The sequence below is a fragment of the Chenopodium album genome, chromosome 20, assembly GCF_948465745.1.
Source record: "Chenopodium album chromosome 20, dcCheAlbu1.1, whole genome shotgun sequence".
NCBI classification, from domain to species: Eukaryota; Viridiplantae; Streptophyta; class Magnoliopsida; order Caryophyllales; family Amaranthaceae; genus Chenopodium; species Chenopodium album.
Window position 1 is genome coordinate 1,812,165 of NC_137853.1, and position 17,526 is coordinate 1,829,690.

At 30.0% G+C, this 17,526-nt stretch overlaps 1 protein-coding gene across 1 annotated transcript; it reads right to left on the reverse strand.

Moving 5' to 3' along the window:
* Window positions 1-6,144: 6,144 nt before the first annotated feature.
* Window positions 6,145-12,816, reverse strand: LOC145597620 (putative transcription factor KAN2). The gene is made up of 6 exons (XM_081653830.1): window positions 11,765-12,816; window positions 11,581-11,657; window positions 10,516-10,561; window positions 10,227-10,401; window positions 8,908-8,980; window positions 6,145-6,893 (listed from the first exon to the last, which is right to left on the reverse strand). The coding sequence occupies exons 1-6, from the start codon at window positions 12,456-12,458 to the stop codon at window positions 6,762-6,764; spliced, it is 1,197 nt and encodes a 398-aa protein (XP_081509956.1). The 5' UTR covers window positions 12,459-12,816; the 3' UTR covers window positions 6,145-6,761.
* Window positions 12,817-17,526: the final 4,710 nt, after the last annotated feature.

The following is a 17,526-nucleotide window of genomic DNA, read 5'->3' on the forward strand; positions in this document are numbered from 1 at the left end:
TCAAGCCCCATCTAGAAATTGATACATGCACGACCATTTTCTTATTCATATAGACCGAATGACCCTAATAAACCGACACTTCTTACAGGTTAACTGATTAAAATTGATCACGAAAATAAGATAAGAGAATCCTCAATTTTAATTTCTTCCCCTGAAAAACCTTTAGCGATCTAGCTTATTTGGTTAAAGTCTATCTCGTTAACATCATTCTCGTTTATGACTTCTTGTAAGCCAATAATGTAACGGGGTTTGCGACCTTGACAAAGAGAAGCGCGTGGGGCTTGTAAGGAGCAGGAAGTGGACAGGTGGGGCGTGGGAAAGTATGAAATGAAACAGACAGGGTGAGAATGGAATGGAATTAATGGACAATGAAATGAAATGGGAAGGAAGGAATTATTAATTATTACTCACTCTATCTTAGGAGTAGCATGTTTTTTCTTTTCTCTTTTTTTTTTTTTTTGTTTTGTTTTGTTTTTTATAATTTAATTTTTATAAGTAAATATGAAATACTATAGATTTGTGCTTTAGTGCCACGTGTCACGATGATTATCGTCTGCATGGTAGCTTTCTTACAATTCTTAGCAATTATTGCAGTCATGATTAGTAGCTACTACTTTGTTTTATCTTTCTTCCCACCACCTCTTGCTTCTTTAATTTTATATAAGTGATGCACGTAAGGTGGAATATCATGTTTCCACTACACAAGATAATTTGATAAAAAAAAAAAAAAAAAATTATGTATCTTTATTTGTGCATGCAATATGTCGTAAATATTTATTAATTTTATAATCTCTACTTTCAAATTATTATGTATACATGTCCTTATATGTCACAACATTCTTTGCTGATAAATATGTGTCTTTTTCATCTAAATTTATCTTATTAACTTATCGAAACTTATTATTACCACTTGAATTATTAGTGCCAAATTTTTCGCTGGCAACTTGTAGACAACATGTGTATTCCCCATTGTTTAATTTAGTATATGCGGAGTAAAATATGTGAATCTGGGACCATTGTTTGGAACGATTTTATAACGATCTTGTAGTTTTAGATAGTTACTTTAGACCGAGGATGTTAACGGCTTTAGCAAGCGAAGATGGAAAGGTAAACGAAATACTTTTGTCATAGACATAGAGATAATGTAGACTTGTCATTGTTGGGTGTAACAAGAGTTGCGTTAGCATAGCCCAAAATGGTGCTGAGAAACGTCAGTTGGTGCCGTGTAGTATAGGGAGGAAGAGCAAATTTCACGGGTGCTCCAAAAAACAAATCCAAAATTTTAGAGACAAAAAACGTGTCATTGTCGTACAAAATTATGCCTTGGACCTCTCATTTTCTAGTATGGAATGATCGATGCAAGACGTCAACAGTATCAAACCAAAATGTGAAATGTCTTGTATACGTTACATCTTTAATTTGTCATATATAATTCTCACATTTTTTCAAGCTTATTAATAAGCTACCTAGCTTGTGCAAATAACAACCATAGGTATAAATAATCTTGTGCGGCCAATACGACCGTGACACATCATTGTTTTCGGGATTAGCTAATGTCTTTTCATCATCAACAATGTAATTAGTCTTCGAATTTAGTTCTTTGGGGCCTATATCATGTCGTTTCATGAGGAATTTTGCATGCAATTTACAATATAGTAGTTGTCTTAAAAACAGGTTTAATTTGGTTCTTTGTGTGCAAAGTGTAAATTAGAAAAAGGTCCTCTAGTACCTACTAGTACGTACGAATATGTTGATTATTAATTTACTTTAAGGTGCAATGACCAATATTCAAAAGTAACATCTAATATTAATTCGATTTTTATAATCATATAATATAGTATTAAAATTGTTATTGATGCAATTGTAATACAAAACTCATAGATATTAATTCAACATTCCTCTATTGATAGCAATTGTGTTTCATAAAATGGTAAAAATCAGACTTGGTCAAAATTAATACTTGTATATCAATAGTGTAAAAATTTAATGTGATGCAACTAATTTTATGCAAAGTTAGTATTGTACTTCGTATGTTATATTGTTGTCTTTCCTTCTAAAAATTGTTGCTTCGTCTTTTAAGGTAGTATTCGTAATGTTTTGTTGATCCTAAGAGTTACTAACTGGTAAAATTGTCATCTACTCGTATCATGTCTTGAGAGATGGTGATTAGAATCAATAAACAAGCATATCATAAAATCTCTCATGTGTCTTCAAAAAAAAAAAAAAAAAAAATCTCTCATGTAGATGTAATTAATGTTGAGCATTTCCGTAAAGTAATTTAGAAAAGGAATAATTAGTGGAAGATATAAATGTGTGGTTGAAACATGTATGATTGAAGAGAGTGACATTGAAAACAGAGAAATGAAATGGAGTAATAAATGAAGTCGGACCACAATATACAGATACAGTTGCTACCTTGGAACAGTACATACATGAAAATCCTGCATAATATTATTTCATACCTTCAATTTGGCCCTTTTTATTTATTTTTCTCCTTTTTGGCCCAAAGACAATTTACACTATTTTTGTACTCTTCAGAAAGTTACGTTTGACCAGAAAACTAGAGAATTTTGGGCAGATATATCTCACCTTAGCTACTTAACTTTTGTCACAATATGTTAAATATTCGTTTCCAATCCTTCTAATAATTCCAAATTCTAATATTCCCCATTAATTTAGGTTAAATTATAGCTAGGGTACAAATTACAATCGCGAATTGAATGGCTTTAGCTTACTATTGAAAGTGCTATTATTTTATCTTAGAGCATATAAAGTGTTCAATTCCTGATTGCATATCTCTCTTATCCAAAACATCAAGACCTAGTGCGGGGGGAAACTACCTTATCGCTTCGATTTTTTTCTAAATCATATAATACTTAAAAAAGTTAAACTAAGTTAACCCAACATCTGTATGTCGCCCAAAAAAGATATATGATTATTGTATATGAACTACTACCTCTTAAATTAGAACATCATAAAAGTATTGTATGTTTTCCAAAAGTCTAATAAGTGCGAAGCTATATCAAGTATTTTCCATAAGACCATAACTTGTGCCCTGACCAAATAGAAGATTACAAAGAAAGTATTTAGGATATTTATTAGGCTTAATAACTTCAATTGACGAGAATTTTTATCATGAATTCCGATGCCAAACCTAAAATTATTTTCACCAACATAGATGTAAAATATTAGGTACAAGACCTTTAATTTTACAAGTTCAAAAAAATCAGAAGTGAATTAATGAAAAAACAGTAACACATTTTCTTAATGTGGTGCAACAATATTCTGTAAGAGCTGATTTTGGGGAAAGCAAACCAAAGAAGTAGCTCTTTGTTTTGTTTTAAATTGAAACTTTGAGATAGTATTATACAAAGGCATATATGTTTGTACACCAACCTGCAATTTTTTCTTTTGTACTCTTTTTTTACAAAACTTTAATTTCAAATAAAAACATACCCTTCTTTGTGGACCAAAATCAGTATCCTAAGTTATGACTTTTAATTTTTTTTTATATTTTACTTTTTTTACTGGTATATTTATTTTATTTTCTTATGTTAGTTGAGAGTGGGGGTATAACTCTTTAATTACCTTTGTAGTTCTTGCAGAAAAGAACCTTTAGTTCGTTGATAAAGTTTACCTTATTTATGTTATTCTTTTTGAAAGGAATTTATGTAATTCTTGGCAGATTGACTATCAGTAATTACTTTGTCTCTTTAAGCTTTAACAACCTTGCTATGTCTAATAAATACTTCTTATGTCTTTATTTTATGCTTGAAACTCTTTCTAGTCCGTATTATCTGTCCTATTAACTAATTAATTTTACTTTTTGGATTTTATTTACGCTAAAATATGTGGTTTTGAATATCAATGTATTGTCACCTTTTCTTTCAGTTTTACATATTTACGATAACTCGTATTTCGTATTTGTATATATTAATATAAATAAAATGAACGAAATAAGTTCTAAGTACAATATTTGTAATACGAAGTAGTTTGTAGAGTTTAATGGCCAAGTGAGTTTTCATCAAATTTTTACTCAACATAAATTATGAACTAATCAACTGATTTTATTTTAACTGTAATATAAACTTAGTTTTCTAGATTTTTTTCTTAAATACTCTGTAATATTTAGCTTATTTACCTATAATATGTGAAATAAAAAATATATAATAGACTCCGTAATTTAAAATGGTTTTATAAAGACATAAAGTAATGGGGAGTAATAGTGTAATAGTGCACATGTTGACAAATGCAATTTAACTATGGAGTACAATGAATTGATTGTAAGTCAGCTTATATTTATTACTGTAAGTTTGATATAGTCCGTAAATATATACTGAGTTGGTGAAACAGGTTTAATTTTTTGGAGGTTATTGTATACTTGTATGTAAGTACTCTCACATGTAATAATAAATCGAGATATACCCAATACGATGTTAAATTTGAAGATAAAAACAACCTTTATCCTAGTAAAAAAAATCATAAATAAAAATTAATTAAGTCAAAACTTGTACAATCAAGAAATTTTAAGTTAAGGAGTGGAGGTTCTTGAAGTTAGTAAACATACAATACATACAGACAATGCTGCAGAACCCAATTGTGGTCGAAAAAGTCAAAACCATTTGCAGTGCCCTTAATTAGATAGCCTCACAATGCTCCACATATAGCCTCTACCTAAGAGGCTAAGGGTCTGTTCATATTTACTTAATTTCAATTAAGCTCCAATCAGTTTAGTTTAGTTCAGCTCCAATCAATTCAGTTCAGTTCAGCTCTTACTTTTCCTCTCTCATAAAATATTCATTTCACCACAATTCAGTTCAGTTCAGCTTCAATCAGTTCAATTCAGTTCAGTTCAGCTCAGTTTAGTAAATGTGAACAGGCCTTAAGTTATGTTCGATTCATCCGAGTTTTACTTATTATATAAACTTAATTGATTTTATGATCGAACTTGATTGACCGTGCAGTGTTTGAACTTGTTGTAACCTATTTTAGATGTTGTACATTGAATTTAGATAATCCTCACTAACCCTACATGGCTACATGACCTTGGTTTTCCTTTTGTTATCTTATTGTATTAATCATTTCATCTTATTTTAAATTATTTTGTTTCTTGTAAAAAAGGGAGTTAAAAATTTTTAAGATAAATAAAGCTTTAAAAAAAAAAGGTGAAAAATGCTATACATAGCCCTTAGGGTCTGTTCACATTTACTGAACTGAGCTGAACTAAGCTGAACGGACTGATTGGAGTTGAAATGAACTAAACCGAACTGATTGGATCTGAACTGAATTGAACTGAACTGAATTGAGCTGAAATGAAAATTTTATGAGAGAGGGAAATTAAGAGCTGAACTAAACTGAACTGAACTGATTAGAGCTGTACTGAATTGAATTGAATTGATTGGAGCTGAACTGAACTGAATTGAAATTAAGTAAATGTGAATAGGCCAGTACTATATATAAGCATTACTAGAAAATCGTATAAATTTAAATAAACATAAAAATATAGACACTAATTATACTGATTTGCGCTTGTTTTTGTCAAGAATTCCTAATTTTGTACAAATTAAGGTTACTTTGTTTCATCTTATTTTGAAATGAAACTATCTTCTTATTATCATTATTTTGTTTTAACACTTAGCTAGTTACATTATTATTTTATCCTTTTGAAAATATAAGTTAAGAAAAAAAAAAGTTTTAAAGCATAATTCAAGTGAATCACCCTAAAAAAATGTGAGAATACTTTGATAAAGAAAATAAAGATTAAAATTTCAATTTGATCACCTAATTAAGATATCATTTCTTCTAATTGGCCAAGGGTATAGTAGAGTGGAACTCTATTACCACAACTTTAATGATAATTATAACTCTATTAAAAGTCTAATTTTTTTACTATTATAGAAAGTATTCGTCACTAAGTTGATTGAGTAAAAGAAGAATAAAAATTCCAAACTTTTTCTTTAGATGTACTAAAATAAAAATTATGTTCTTTATGTTTAGTACCTTTGTCATATTCACTTTTTATACTTTCCCTTTGTTGGGAAAGTGTAGAGCATGTGACATAGCTAAGGAATGAAATAAAGCCCTCACAATATATAAAAATCTAAGAAAATTATAAAAACATGAATTAACAATCAAATATATCAAGAACTTTGCTTTGTCAAAATAAATATTTCATTCAATTTTTTTTTTCTCCTTCAAAATGTAAAAGGGACCCATTACAATTACCAAGGATCACTTCATACCTTAAAGATAATTAAGTAGAAGTACTACACTAATTAATCTCACTTTCTCTCTAATTAAATCTCACCAAAAACATACAAAATCAATTAGAATATCATCATATTTACGTAGGGAATACAATATAATTTTAATTTTGGACCTTACCATATTTTTTTTTTTTCTTTTTTGAGCTACAAATTATACATGGAAAATCACTATTATACCCTTTCCCTTCAATTCCAATTCTCTTCTCCTTTTGTTGCTTTCTGTCTTTTTTGTCTCCTCCTTTTCTTTTTTCACCTTTTTTCCTTTTTTTTTTCCTCCTTTTTTCCACCTTTCTTTTTCTGGCTCTGAAATTTCAACCAGAGAGTACCTGATTCTCAATCAACCTGGCTCAGCTCAGTTAAGAAGACTATAATCATTTCAAAATGAGTAGTTTTTGTATTCCCTATTATATTTTCTTCATACTCATTTTATTATCATTATATTTGTTCTTTTCTCCCCAAAAAAAAATTTGAAGAAACCTAAAAAATTAATTTAAGTTAAAGTGGCCTCCCCAAAGTGAACTCCAAATTTGGCTTTGTTGGACTTGTTTGATGATCTCCTGATGATATGTTTGATGAGCTTACTTCTGATAATCTCTCGTAGCTTAAACATTTCGGTTCTAGCTCCTTCTGCACACAAAAATGGTTTAAGTCATAAGGACTATGTATAAGAAGCTAAAGTGTATAATAGTAAATTGTAATAAACACGCATTTTTTTTTCTATGTGAGTAATGTAATATGAGTAATTTGAACGATGTGACAGCTAAATCTGGAAAGTGGTAATGTATTTTTGCGTAAAGTGATTAGTGTTATTTTAACGTATATGGATGATTATAAACCAACAAATTTTAAGACACAAAGTATGTATAAAAATTGAAATCTCTAAAAAGAATTTCAGAAGTGCATGCATATATTTAGAGATCTCATTGTCACAAATTTTTCTATAGACAAAAGAAGATATTTTCACTCACCCCTAATATGACATTGTATTATAGATTATATAGTGCATACTATTTGTATGAACCTAGCTTTCACAACCATTATTGCACCCAAAATCTCAAATTACAAAAAACAATAATCTATTATTTTCGTTCTTCGGATTCAAGATCCTATTATATGTATATATCTTGTTGAGCAAGCTGTCCTAATGATTCTACAATTATGAAAGTAGATTAAGATGTATTAAATTAATGTTAGGACCATATTGTAAGCCTAAAATAGAAGGAAAAAGTTGTGAATTGACCTAAAAAGAAGAAAAAGAAGGAATTTACAGAAAGAAGATTTAGGAAGTCGATGAGGATGAGTTCACTCACAAGTTCAGTACCATATAAAATGTGGTTGGAGACTTAGCTTAGGGATGAGAATCCAAGGACATTGGACTCAGAGAATAAAAGAATAAAATTTTTGAAAAAAGTTGGAAAAAATTATAAATTAAATAAAATAAAAACAAAGATAAAAGAGGGATGTTTATGTTTTACAAATATAAATAAGTAGAAAGCCTGTTACAGTTTTAGTGTCTCATGTGCACCTTAGCTAAAAAGCTTTACTTCAAAGTTGTAAAAAAATTTCATAAAAATATTAATATTCTCCTACCAAAATCTTCCTCGTTATAAGGTAGACAACTTTATATTATGCCTTACAATTTTCCCACATAATTCTTTAATGTTTTGCCACCACCCCACCATCACCAAATTATTATGGTTTATGGATTTAACATAAATAGATATGGATGCAAGGTACGTAATATTATGGATAATTCTACCTAAAAAAGTGTTCATACTCGTACTAACTTTCATATATTAAGTATGTGGTTAGACTCTTCTCCAACATCTTATGAACCTGTAATCTACCCATACTCATCAATCCTTCATTCGTTGTCATTAAGCTATATAATTAAGCATTTTAAGAAGAAAAAAATAGTGAATGAATTTATTAAATATAAACCCCTTTGACCAAATAAATAAATTAATGTATGTTAATTTATTTATTTATTTATTTTTCATCTTCTTTATCATTGATGCTCTTTTAATTTTGGGCTTTTGCACAGAGCTTTTTCTTGGTCACGAGAAGCCATGTTTCCTTGGGAAGTAAAATGACAAAAATGTCCCCTATGAAGAGCAATTTACACAGGACACTCACTTGTACAGCTTTTGAAAGGCTTTTGTCCTTTTTCTAAAATTCTCTCTTTTTTTTTCAACTTTGTAGCAGCGACTTTTATGAGAAAAATTAGAAAAAAGGGAAGATATATACTTGTACGTAGTAGAGAAAGATAGAGTGAGAAAATTAGAAAAAATAAATATATAACCCTCCTTTTTTTTCGTTTTTTTTTTCTCTTTAACTTTTGCTTTCTTTTTATGGTTAACTTCCTTTTCTTTTCATGCACATTCCCTCAATATTCCCCACAGGAATAATATGTTTAGTATAGTATGTTATGTTTCATAGTGCGTACTAACTTTCAAACTCACTGTTTTGTGTACAATAATTTAGAGTTAAAAACAAAATAATAACCTATAAAATACAGTCGGTGTATATTTTTCACCTTATGTGTCTCTACATGTCTTTCTGTTTAAATGGTGATTGTCTCATGAAAAAAGTTCAAAACATGAAGAATTTTTAAAGATGGGTGATGAGAGTGTGTATGTACCTCGAGAGAAGATTGACATTGCATGTTGTTTCCTGAGGAATCCTTAGGCTTGCTATGCAACCAAGCTTCCCTGCTATAAAAGTTCCAAAATCCAAACCAAGAAAGAGAGAAAAAGGAAATATATTCCATCAGTAGTGGTAATTGTGAGATCAAATAAAACCAAAAAAACACAAATTTTTTTCACAATTTAGTTTTTGTACAAAACACTTAGTTATTCAAGGTATAGTCCATAATTATATGATCAAAGTAATTGATGATCAGAATGAAATATATATAATGGGTCCATGAATGGAATATTTTCAGTTTCTTTTTGTTCCTACATACGTTAGGACATTTTATTTTCGCAAAGCGGGCTCCATGTAGAGTAAATAAATAAAATTAACGAAAAAAATTGCCCTATTTTTAGAGCCCACAAAATCACAAAGAAAGAGATATCTTCCAATATTCTTGTTGTATAGAAGGTGGAGGAATATTTTTCATGTTAGATTCCTTAATAATTATTTAATGAAATGCATGTTAATCAAGCTTAGTGATTTACCTAAGTTTAGTTTTCTTCTATATTCACAGTCTAATTAAGTGTTTAGTGTTCCAATTAATATTCGATAAATGTACAATTTGATCATGCTATTAAAATGCATTATACTACTATTAAATTTTCAATCCCTTTTTGTTATCTTTTTTAGAGCTCTTCTTGCATGTGAATTTTACCTCGTGCAAATTTGCATGAACACTAACAAATCTAGGGAAATAGAGGTTAAAGGAGAAAAGTTAAAAGATACATGTATAAATGCAAGAAATCATCAATCAAAAACCTTTTTATTTCAGCTTTTAAAAGAATTTGCAACTATCTATAACTCATCTTTCATTAGGAAGTGCTTTTCCTTTATAAATTTTAGGTAAAGATTGCATACATCTGAACCACCCATACACCGACTTAATCAGGAATAATCCTCATCACTGATAAGCTATATGAACTCCACTTAATAGCATCATCAAAACCAAGTTATATCTTAATGCAAGCTTCTTTAAACACGCATTTATCACTAGCTAACAAATACGGAGTGTTGATCAACTATCTAGCTATAATATAGAAAACTTTCTAATTATGTCTGGTGTTTTGAATCATCTTATTAGTTAAAATTTTACCATCATTAGTAAGTCTCTTTGAACCCCTAAATATCAAGGGCTTAATTAGAAAACCATCCATTTCTAATGCGATTATTATGTACATTAAACATGCATGAGAAATAATTAATTAAGCCTATAATTGATTAAAGATGATCATTCAAAAGCAATAATTATAGGAGTAGTAAAATAACCTTGAAGAATTGCTCCAAAGTCCATGAGAATTATAATCCTTTTCTTGGTGCAAATTTGGCGACGATCTTCCATGCGGAAGAGTCGGTCGCTCCGAACTTCTACTGCTTTGCATATTCCCAAACATGTCGTCTGATGTATCGCCCGACGAACCATTTTCGTATGCTTCCCCTTGCCCTGCAACAAATCAAATTGTTTCTATATATAATCATACTTAATTACTTTGTATTGAACATAAAAATACCTCATCATATTTTGTATCATTATTATTATTATATAATTAAAATATACCTGAAGAAGCAGCAGCTCTATCTGTTGTCTTTACCGTTCTATACATCTGAAGACAAAAAAGAACAAAAAAAATAATTACTCGTTAATTTGGAACTGTTTAATTTTGTACAGTACATCGTAAATAGTTTAATTTCCGAAAAAATAAAAATAAAGAAAGATGGAAAAGAATGAATACGTAGGTAAGTAGTACAGGAAGAAAAGAAGGGTGCAGGGATTAGATGTATGGATAAGCGTGTAGGAGATAAAATTAACTATGGTTAAAAATAAATAAAATAAAATAAGGGGGGAAAACCAAGTAATGGTTAAAAAAAAAAAAAAAAAAATGAATGAATGAGTTAGTAAAGAAAGAAAACATGATATCATTGAGAAATGATGGTGTTCCTGTACTTGCTCTCTATTATTCCATAAATTTTCTTCGCCCATCTCTAGGAGGAGTGAGGAGTGAGGAGAGAGACTCTATACACTAGCATTTTCCCGAGATAATTTAATTTCAATCCCTTCCAAATTAAATTAAATTAAATTAACATCGAAAATAAAAATAAAAATTAATTTAGAAGAAGATTTAATTTGTCTTGTTTTATTATTGATAAACCTCTTTTATCTATGAATGAGTTGTAGTCATCTCTCCCTTTGTCTTCACTTCACTTCACTTCTCCACTTTTTTTTTTTTTTTTTTTTTTTTTTTTTTTGTTCGACTTACTTTGTAATTTGTTTCATGTAATCGCGACTTGTAAGATATTTATCATTTCAGATCTAATTTATCTGAATAGATGGATGGTTTTGCAAGGGCTAAACAGTGGTTTTTTTTTTTTTTTTTTTTTTTTTTCCAATTGAATCCCTAATTTTTTGAAAATTGAAAAAAACAATTCAAAAAAAGGGAAAGAATTAAAATTGGTGATATTAGTGATCAAAACTAAAATTGGAAATGACAAAGCAATAATCTATAGACTGCGTATAAGAAAGAGAGTTGGTTGGATATAATCTTTGTTGTTTTCCAACTAATTTAATAATTGATTTAAATTAGGTTTATTAAAACTAATAATAACATAATTAATTAAAAATTACCTGTAAATGGGACTTGACATGAGCTAAGGTAAGATCCTTGACATCCATGAGCTCAAGTACTGACTTTGGTGTTGCCCCTATTTGTTTCCCAAAAATAAAAAAAATCAATACATTTTTAATTTTGATTTTGTAAAATTAAAAAAAAATAAAAATGTAAATGATTATATATTGTTATGATGATTACTTTCATGGCCACCAAGGAGTTCAACAGCGTGAACGAAACGAGCATGAAGAGTAGAAGTCCAGCGCATCCTCGGTGCTCTCATGCTACGTTTCGCCGGAAACCTTGAGAAAATCCTTGATCTCATCAGGCCTTGATGATGATGGTGGTGAGAAGAAGGCGACTGATAAGGTATATGATGATGGTGGTGGTGATTCGATGCGGGTGAGGCTAAGTTACCATTAGCTAGACCAGCCGCAGCAATACTCGTAGAATCCATTGGCTGTGGTGGAGCAAACGGAAAAGACGGTGGAGGGTTTTGATAGACTGGGATCCCTCTAATGGGCCTTAAGAAGCCCAACTCAGAGCCCAATCCATTATTACTACTACTAATATTATTACTATTATTGGAATTTGTTTGATGGTGTTGTTGCAGCAGCTGCTGGTACAGCTGCTGCTGCTGCTGTTGGTGGTGGTAATGATGGAGGAAATTAGACCCGGTGGCGGCTGAGGAAGCAGCCGCTACTGGGTGAGATAAAGAGAGGTCGAAGGAGGAGTTTGTTTTGTCGGAGATGATGGAATTTCTAGAATTATCGGAAGCTCGCTTCCAGAAGGCTATATCCATGTCCGATGTAGCGGAAACTCCGGGAGTGGGTTTGGGTACGTTTGGAGGACTGATTTGGAGGGATAAATCTGGTTGAGCTGGGAATAACTCCATATAAACTTATAATTAAGCTTATAGTAATAATAATTAAAAAAAAATAATACCCAACTAATAATAATTGAAGTTGAGTTTACAAGTTAAAAATAGTTTGTTTATGTGAGTAAGGGTTTAATTTGGATGATGTTAATAACGAAGAAGAAGATGATCGATTGAAGAGAGAGAAAGAGGGGGGGTAGTTGCAGAGAATGGGAGGAGAGAGAAAGTGAATATAAGTAAGTAGTGAATTGGGAGTTTCTTTTGTGTGAAGTATATGTGAGAAAATGACAGTTGAGAAAGAAAGAAGGAAGAGAAAATAAACCAGAGATTAAATAAAATGAGAGAAAGAGATGAGAGAGAAAGTGGCTTTTTTGGACGTGGGGGTAAGGAGGATAGGAGAGGAGAGCAAATTAAAGGGGATGAAGGATAATAAAGGAAAACTTTTTTTTTATTTTTAATTTTTTTTTTATTTTTAATAAAGAGCCTTTTTTTTGTCTAAATTTACTTCTCAAATTCTTTTTTTTTTTTTTGAGTTTTTGGGTTAAGTTATTATTCTTTGTTGTTGTAGGGTGTGGGTTGTGTTTGGGAGGGTATGTCATAATCTCATATGTAGATTGTAGAAGACGTGTACCTTTGTTCCTTGACATTCTTAGCTTGGTCTTACTAACCCTTTGCTAACTCACTCAAAAACACACACACAAACACACTCTATATATATTAGTCTTACTAACCCTTCTTTTCTAGCAACTTTAGTTTGGTTTATTTTCGTAATAAGGAAAATGTTTGGTTGACCATAAGAGTTGACAAAAGGGTAACATCGTCCCATATAAAAGGGAGAGTGCAATAGAAAATAAGTCAATATTAGACCGAGAAATCCAAATTACTTTGTTTATGGTTTGGATGTGCATGTCAGCATGTGTATAGTACCGTTGAATTAAGGATTTATTATGGTATCAAGGTAGATGGATATTTTATGTACGTGTTATTAGTTGTGTAAAGAGAGAAGACCCGCATTGTTTTTCAAATTGATAGAACTTTTCTTAATTAGCCATGCATATCTTCCTCCACTCGCATACGTGTGTCAAAAGATGAAGACCCATTGAAGATGTATTTTATAATGAATTGTTTTAAACCCTAAAGTATTGTTTCCATTTGATTTGCTTGGATAGTTGTTGGATGTCTTGATTTGGACTAAAATTTGTGTAGCAAAATGCTTCTTTTTTCTGCAAAAAATATAGTAAAAAGATTAGGGCTTCATTTTAATTCATTGGGGGGAAAAAAAAACAATGGAGTGTTGAAGAAATCAATTGCTAGTATCAGAATGAAGTATAACTAAATGGTAGATTATTAACTGGAATAAGAACAAGTACCTATTATCTCGTTAAAGCAACACTTCTACTAAATTACTAGCAAATATGGAAACATGCCCTAATTGTAGATATGGAGCAATACTACTTGAACGTAATTTGATGTGATACGATATAATTGTAGTCGTATCATTCTTAATAAGAAACATTAGTTTGTGTACATCTTAATTCTTTATTGGGTAATTTTTACTAATCAATGATTCAACCAATCAACTTGCCCTTATATTGATCTACATACTTCATTGTACCTCTAGCTTCAATGATCGAGTCTTGTATCCATATGTCCATTTCATTACTTTATACGAACAAATTTACTAAAACTTGTTCCTAACAACTTACATTATTCGCTTGTCATCATCATATCTATTAGGTCGGATTTGGGGGTTGATGTAGCTCTTAAACATATTAAGTACAATTAAGAATAAGCAAATGTATATGAATTTCACTCGATCTCTTTATCTAGAAATTATTCTCCGTATATGCTGATTTGACGTGTTTAAGAAATTTCAAGTTTGAAATTGTTGATTTTTGTTTTTTCTAATTTTCAAGATTTTCTTAGAAACTTCAAGTAACAGATAGAAGAAATTTACCATAGACGACGTGACCAAATCTTGGGTTTTAAGTGATGTACTTAATATTTTAACCAGCAAGCTATATTCTACTTCTACTCAAAATCTGCATCAATTATTCAAAATGTTATATCTACTTTTAATATTTATCAAGCTATACAATCGTACCCTTATGATTAGCAAAATCCATTATAAAATGAAATCTTTTCGAAACAACTTTAGAGTATAAATAACACAATCTCTAGCTCTTAGATTTGCTTAGTGGTAGTCGTACTATACATAAGTACTCTTAATAATATGAGTTGTAATATAATGTGTACAATATCACATTCTATAGATAAACAGACAATTGAAAGTGTGAATTATAACATAAGGTTGAAAAAATTAAATAAGATTCTTAATAGACCACGACAAGTCCATTCTATTAGATATCCCAAATCCAAGGCTCACATACAACTCCTATTTACAATATAGTATATATATGCTTATTTATTTATTTAAATTATAAATAATGCTTATTTATTTATTTTATTTATGTGCAATAATTAACTGCAAAAAACATTGTTGTTGTTGTTGACAAAACTGGGACCCATAATTATAGGGGGGCAAATTACATTATTCTATGCTTGCTTTCTCCCAGATTTGTCAACAAACTGATTGAAACCTTAACAATTATTTGATCATCTTAACAAATCACACACACATACTTCACACTCTATTTTAGTCAAAAAAAAACAAGAACAAAAAAGCTAATTTTTTTAATAAAATAAAAAGATGGTTCAAATCAAAAGCATATTTTATTTTTATTATATGAATGACATACAAAGAATTATATAAAGTTAGTAATATTGCAAGAGCAAAAGTAGTCTTTTTCCTGTGCCATGTTATTATCAATGTCAATAGTCTTACATATGGTATTTTGTGTACGTACTACTTATATCTTAACTTTTTAATTATTATTATCATTATTATATGTATCAATCTTTTTTTAATTTTATGAAAGAAAATAAATATTACTGTAGACAAATTGGGGAGTTTTATTTTGCACCACTAGACAATGCAATGGCCTCATTTATTTACACAACAAGTGGGTCCATGTTGCAAGGTGTCTCCTTTATTTGGTAGTGTCTAAGCTAGCTCATATTGTTGAGGTATATATGTATATTTAGAGAGTGGTTCTTCCAAAAATGGGCCATAGGATGATTAGTCGGTCGAGATTTAATGTGTGTATGTATTAGCTAAGTGATGATTGAAATAAGCAATTCGTTTTGTAATTAGGGATCTATGTGAAATTTGATGTTGAAACTTGAATGTGTCAACTTATAGGCCTTCTAGATGTGGGAAACAGTCGTGATTAACAATGAATGGTTACGCTAAATTAGTTTCATCGCCTTATCTTCAATAATTCACTAATTTGAAGAAAATAGCTAGGTTCTAGCAAGTGTCGTAAAGTTCACTGCCAATAAGAGTCATGCATCGATCAAGTGACAGGCTAAGCTGCTCGAGTTCAATAGCTTGGCTCATATCGGCCAGTTCAATTTGAACTTGAACCAAGTTTCAAGATATTGTGAGTAATATAGTGTTCGCTATCAAGCTTAGCTTATTTTTAGTTCAAACTTGACTTTAGATACAAAAGTATGACTATTTATAAGTAATATTTTATAGTGTTCTCTATCAATCTTAACATATTTAATCAGAGTCGTAGAATTTACCATGCAGACCAAAAAGCCAAAAATGAAAATCGATAAATAAAATAATTTCAAGACCTAATATGTATAACTCAAATTTTTACTATCTAATGAATATGTCATTGGTGTGATTGTACTAAAGTATGCTAAATACATGAAAGGCACAAATCATAGTTGAAAATGAGATATTCTTGTGGGAATGCAACAACCGGCTACTATAGAATTAGACGGGAAACTTGGTCGGGCCAAATCTTTTCATCCATAAATGATTTGGACCCCTCTTTTATTTTACACACACACACAATAGTTTCTCTACTATACGTCGTCGTTTATTTGATTAAGCTATACTTAAACACAATTTTATACAAAATGATTTTCACTCGTCTACATCTTCATACATTAATTCCATATAAGTACGCCTACCAAACATCTCTAGATAAGCTTTACACACAAATTAAAAATGCATGATAGCCTACCATAGTATTTCATGATGCATTTATTAAGAGTGTAATTTTAGTAACTAAATTGACACATGATTATCAAGAATCAATATAGGCTGATTCTCTAAGCTTAAGTGTGATCGACAGCATCCTACTAATTAAGTAACAATATCAAATTTTAGAAAACCACAGGCTAATACGATACGAGTATCATTTAATTTAACTTATAACGACTTTAACTAATTACCATAATTTTACATAAAATTTTACAGAGTACTTATCAACTTCTTTTTTTTTTTTTTTTTTTTTCATTTATAGCATTGCAAATTTGCAACCTCTTTCTTGAAAGACCTAATTGAATATATACATCGCGATGAATTCTTAATTGATATTCATTAATGCTTTATTAGATTCAAAGATTTACTAATGTAAAAATCAGCACTAGGAAACAGACAAATCACTAATAAGTCAAAAAATCTCCTTTTAGTATTAGGTAAATTGGAAAACTGAAAGCACTCCAAGAATTTTTCTCTTTTAAGGAGTTATCCATGGACCGACATGCTGTGGAATGTAAAATAATAATTGTCTTTATAATTTTCATTTACCCTTATTTTGTGGGACACAGAAGATTGGAACAGCTAAGAAATAATTTTCAACTCATGCTACTAGTAATTATTTTAAATTTAAATACAAAAACCATATAATATAATAATAACATAAGCTAATTAAATGGAAAATTCCAGGTAATGTAAATACCTAGGTCAATTTTAGATAAAATTAAAAATATGTTGGGTATACAAAGCTAGCTAGATACACTAATACGAGTAAGTGGCAAGTGTTGAAAACTTGAAGATCTCAAGAAACAAACAAAACAGAAAATAATTTATTTATATTATTCCTCAATGAATAACGGTAGTTAATTAAATGCTACGTATATTTAAGAAATTTCTGTTTATATTCCCTATAATTTTGAATCTTTTGGACTTTGACAATTGTCCTTCAGTTGATCATATTATATACGA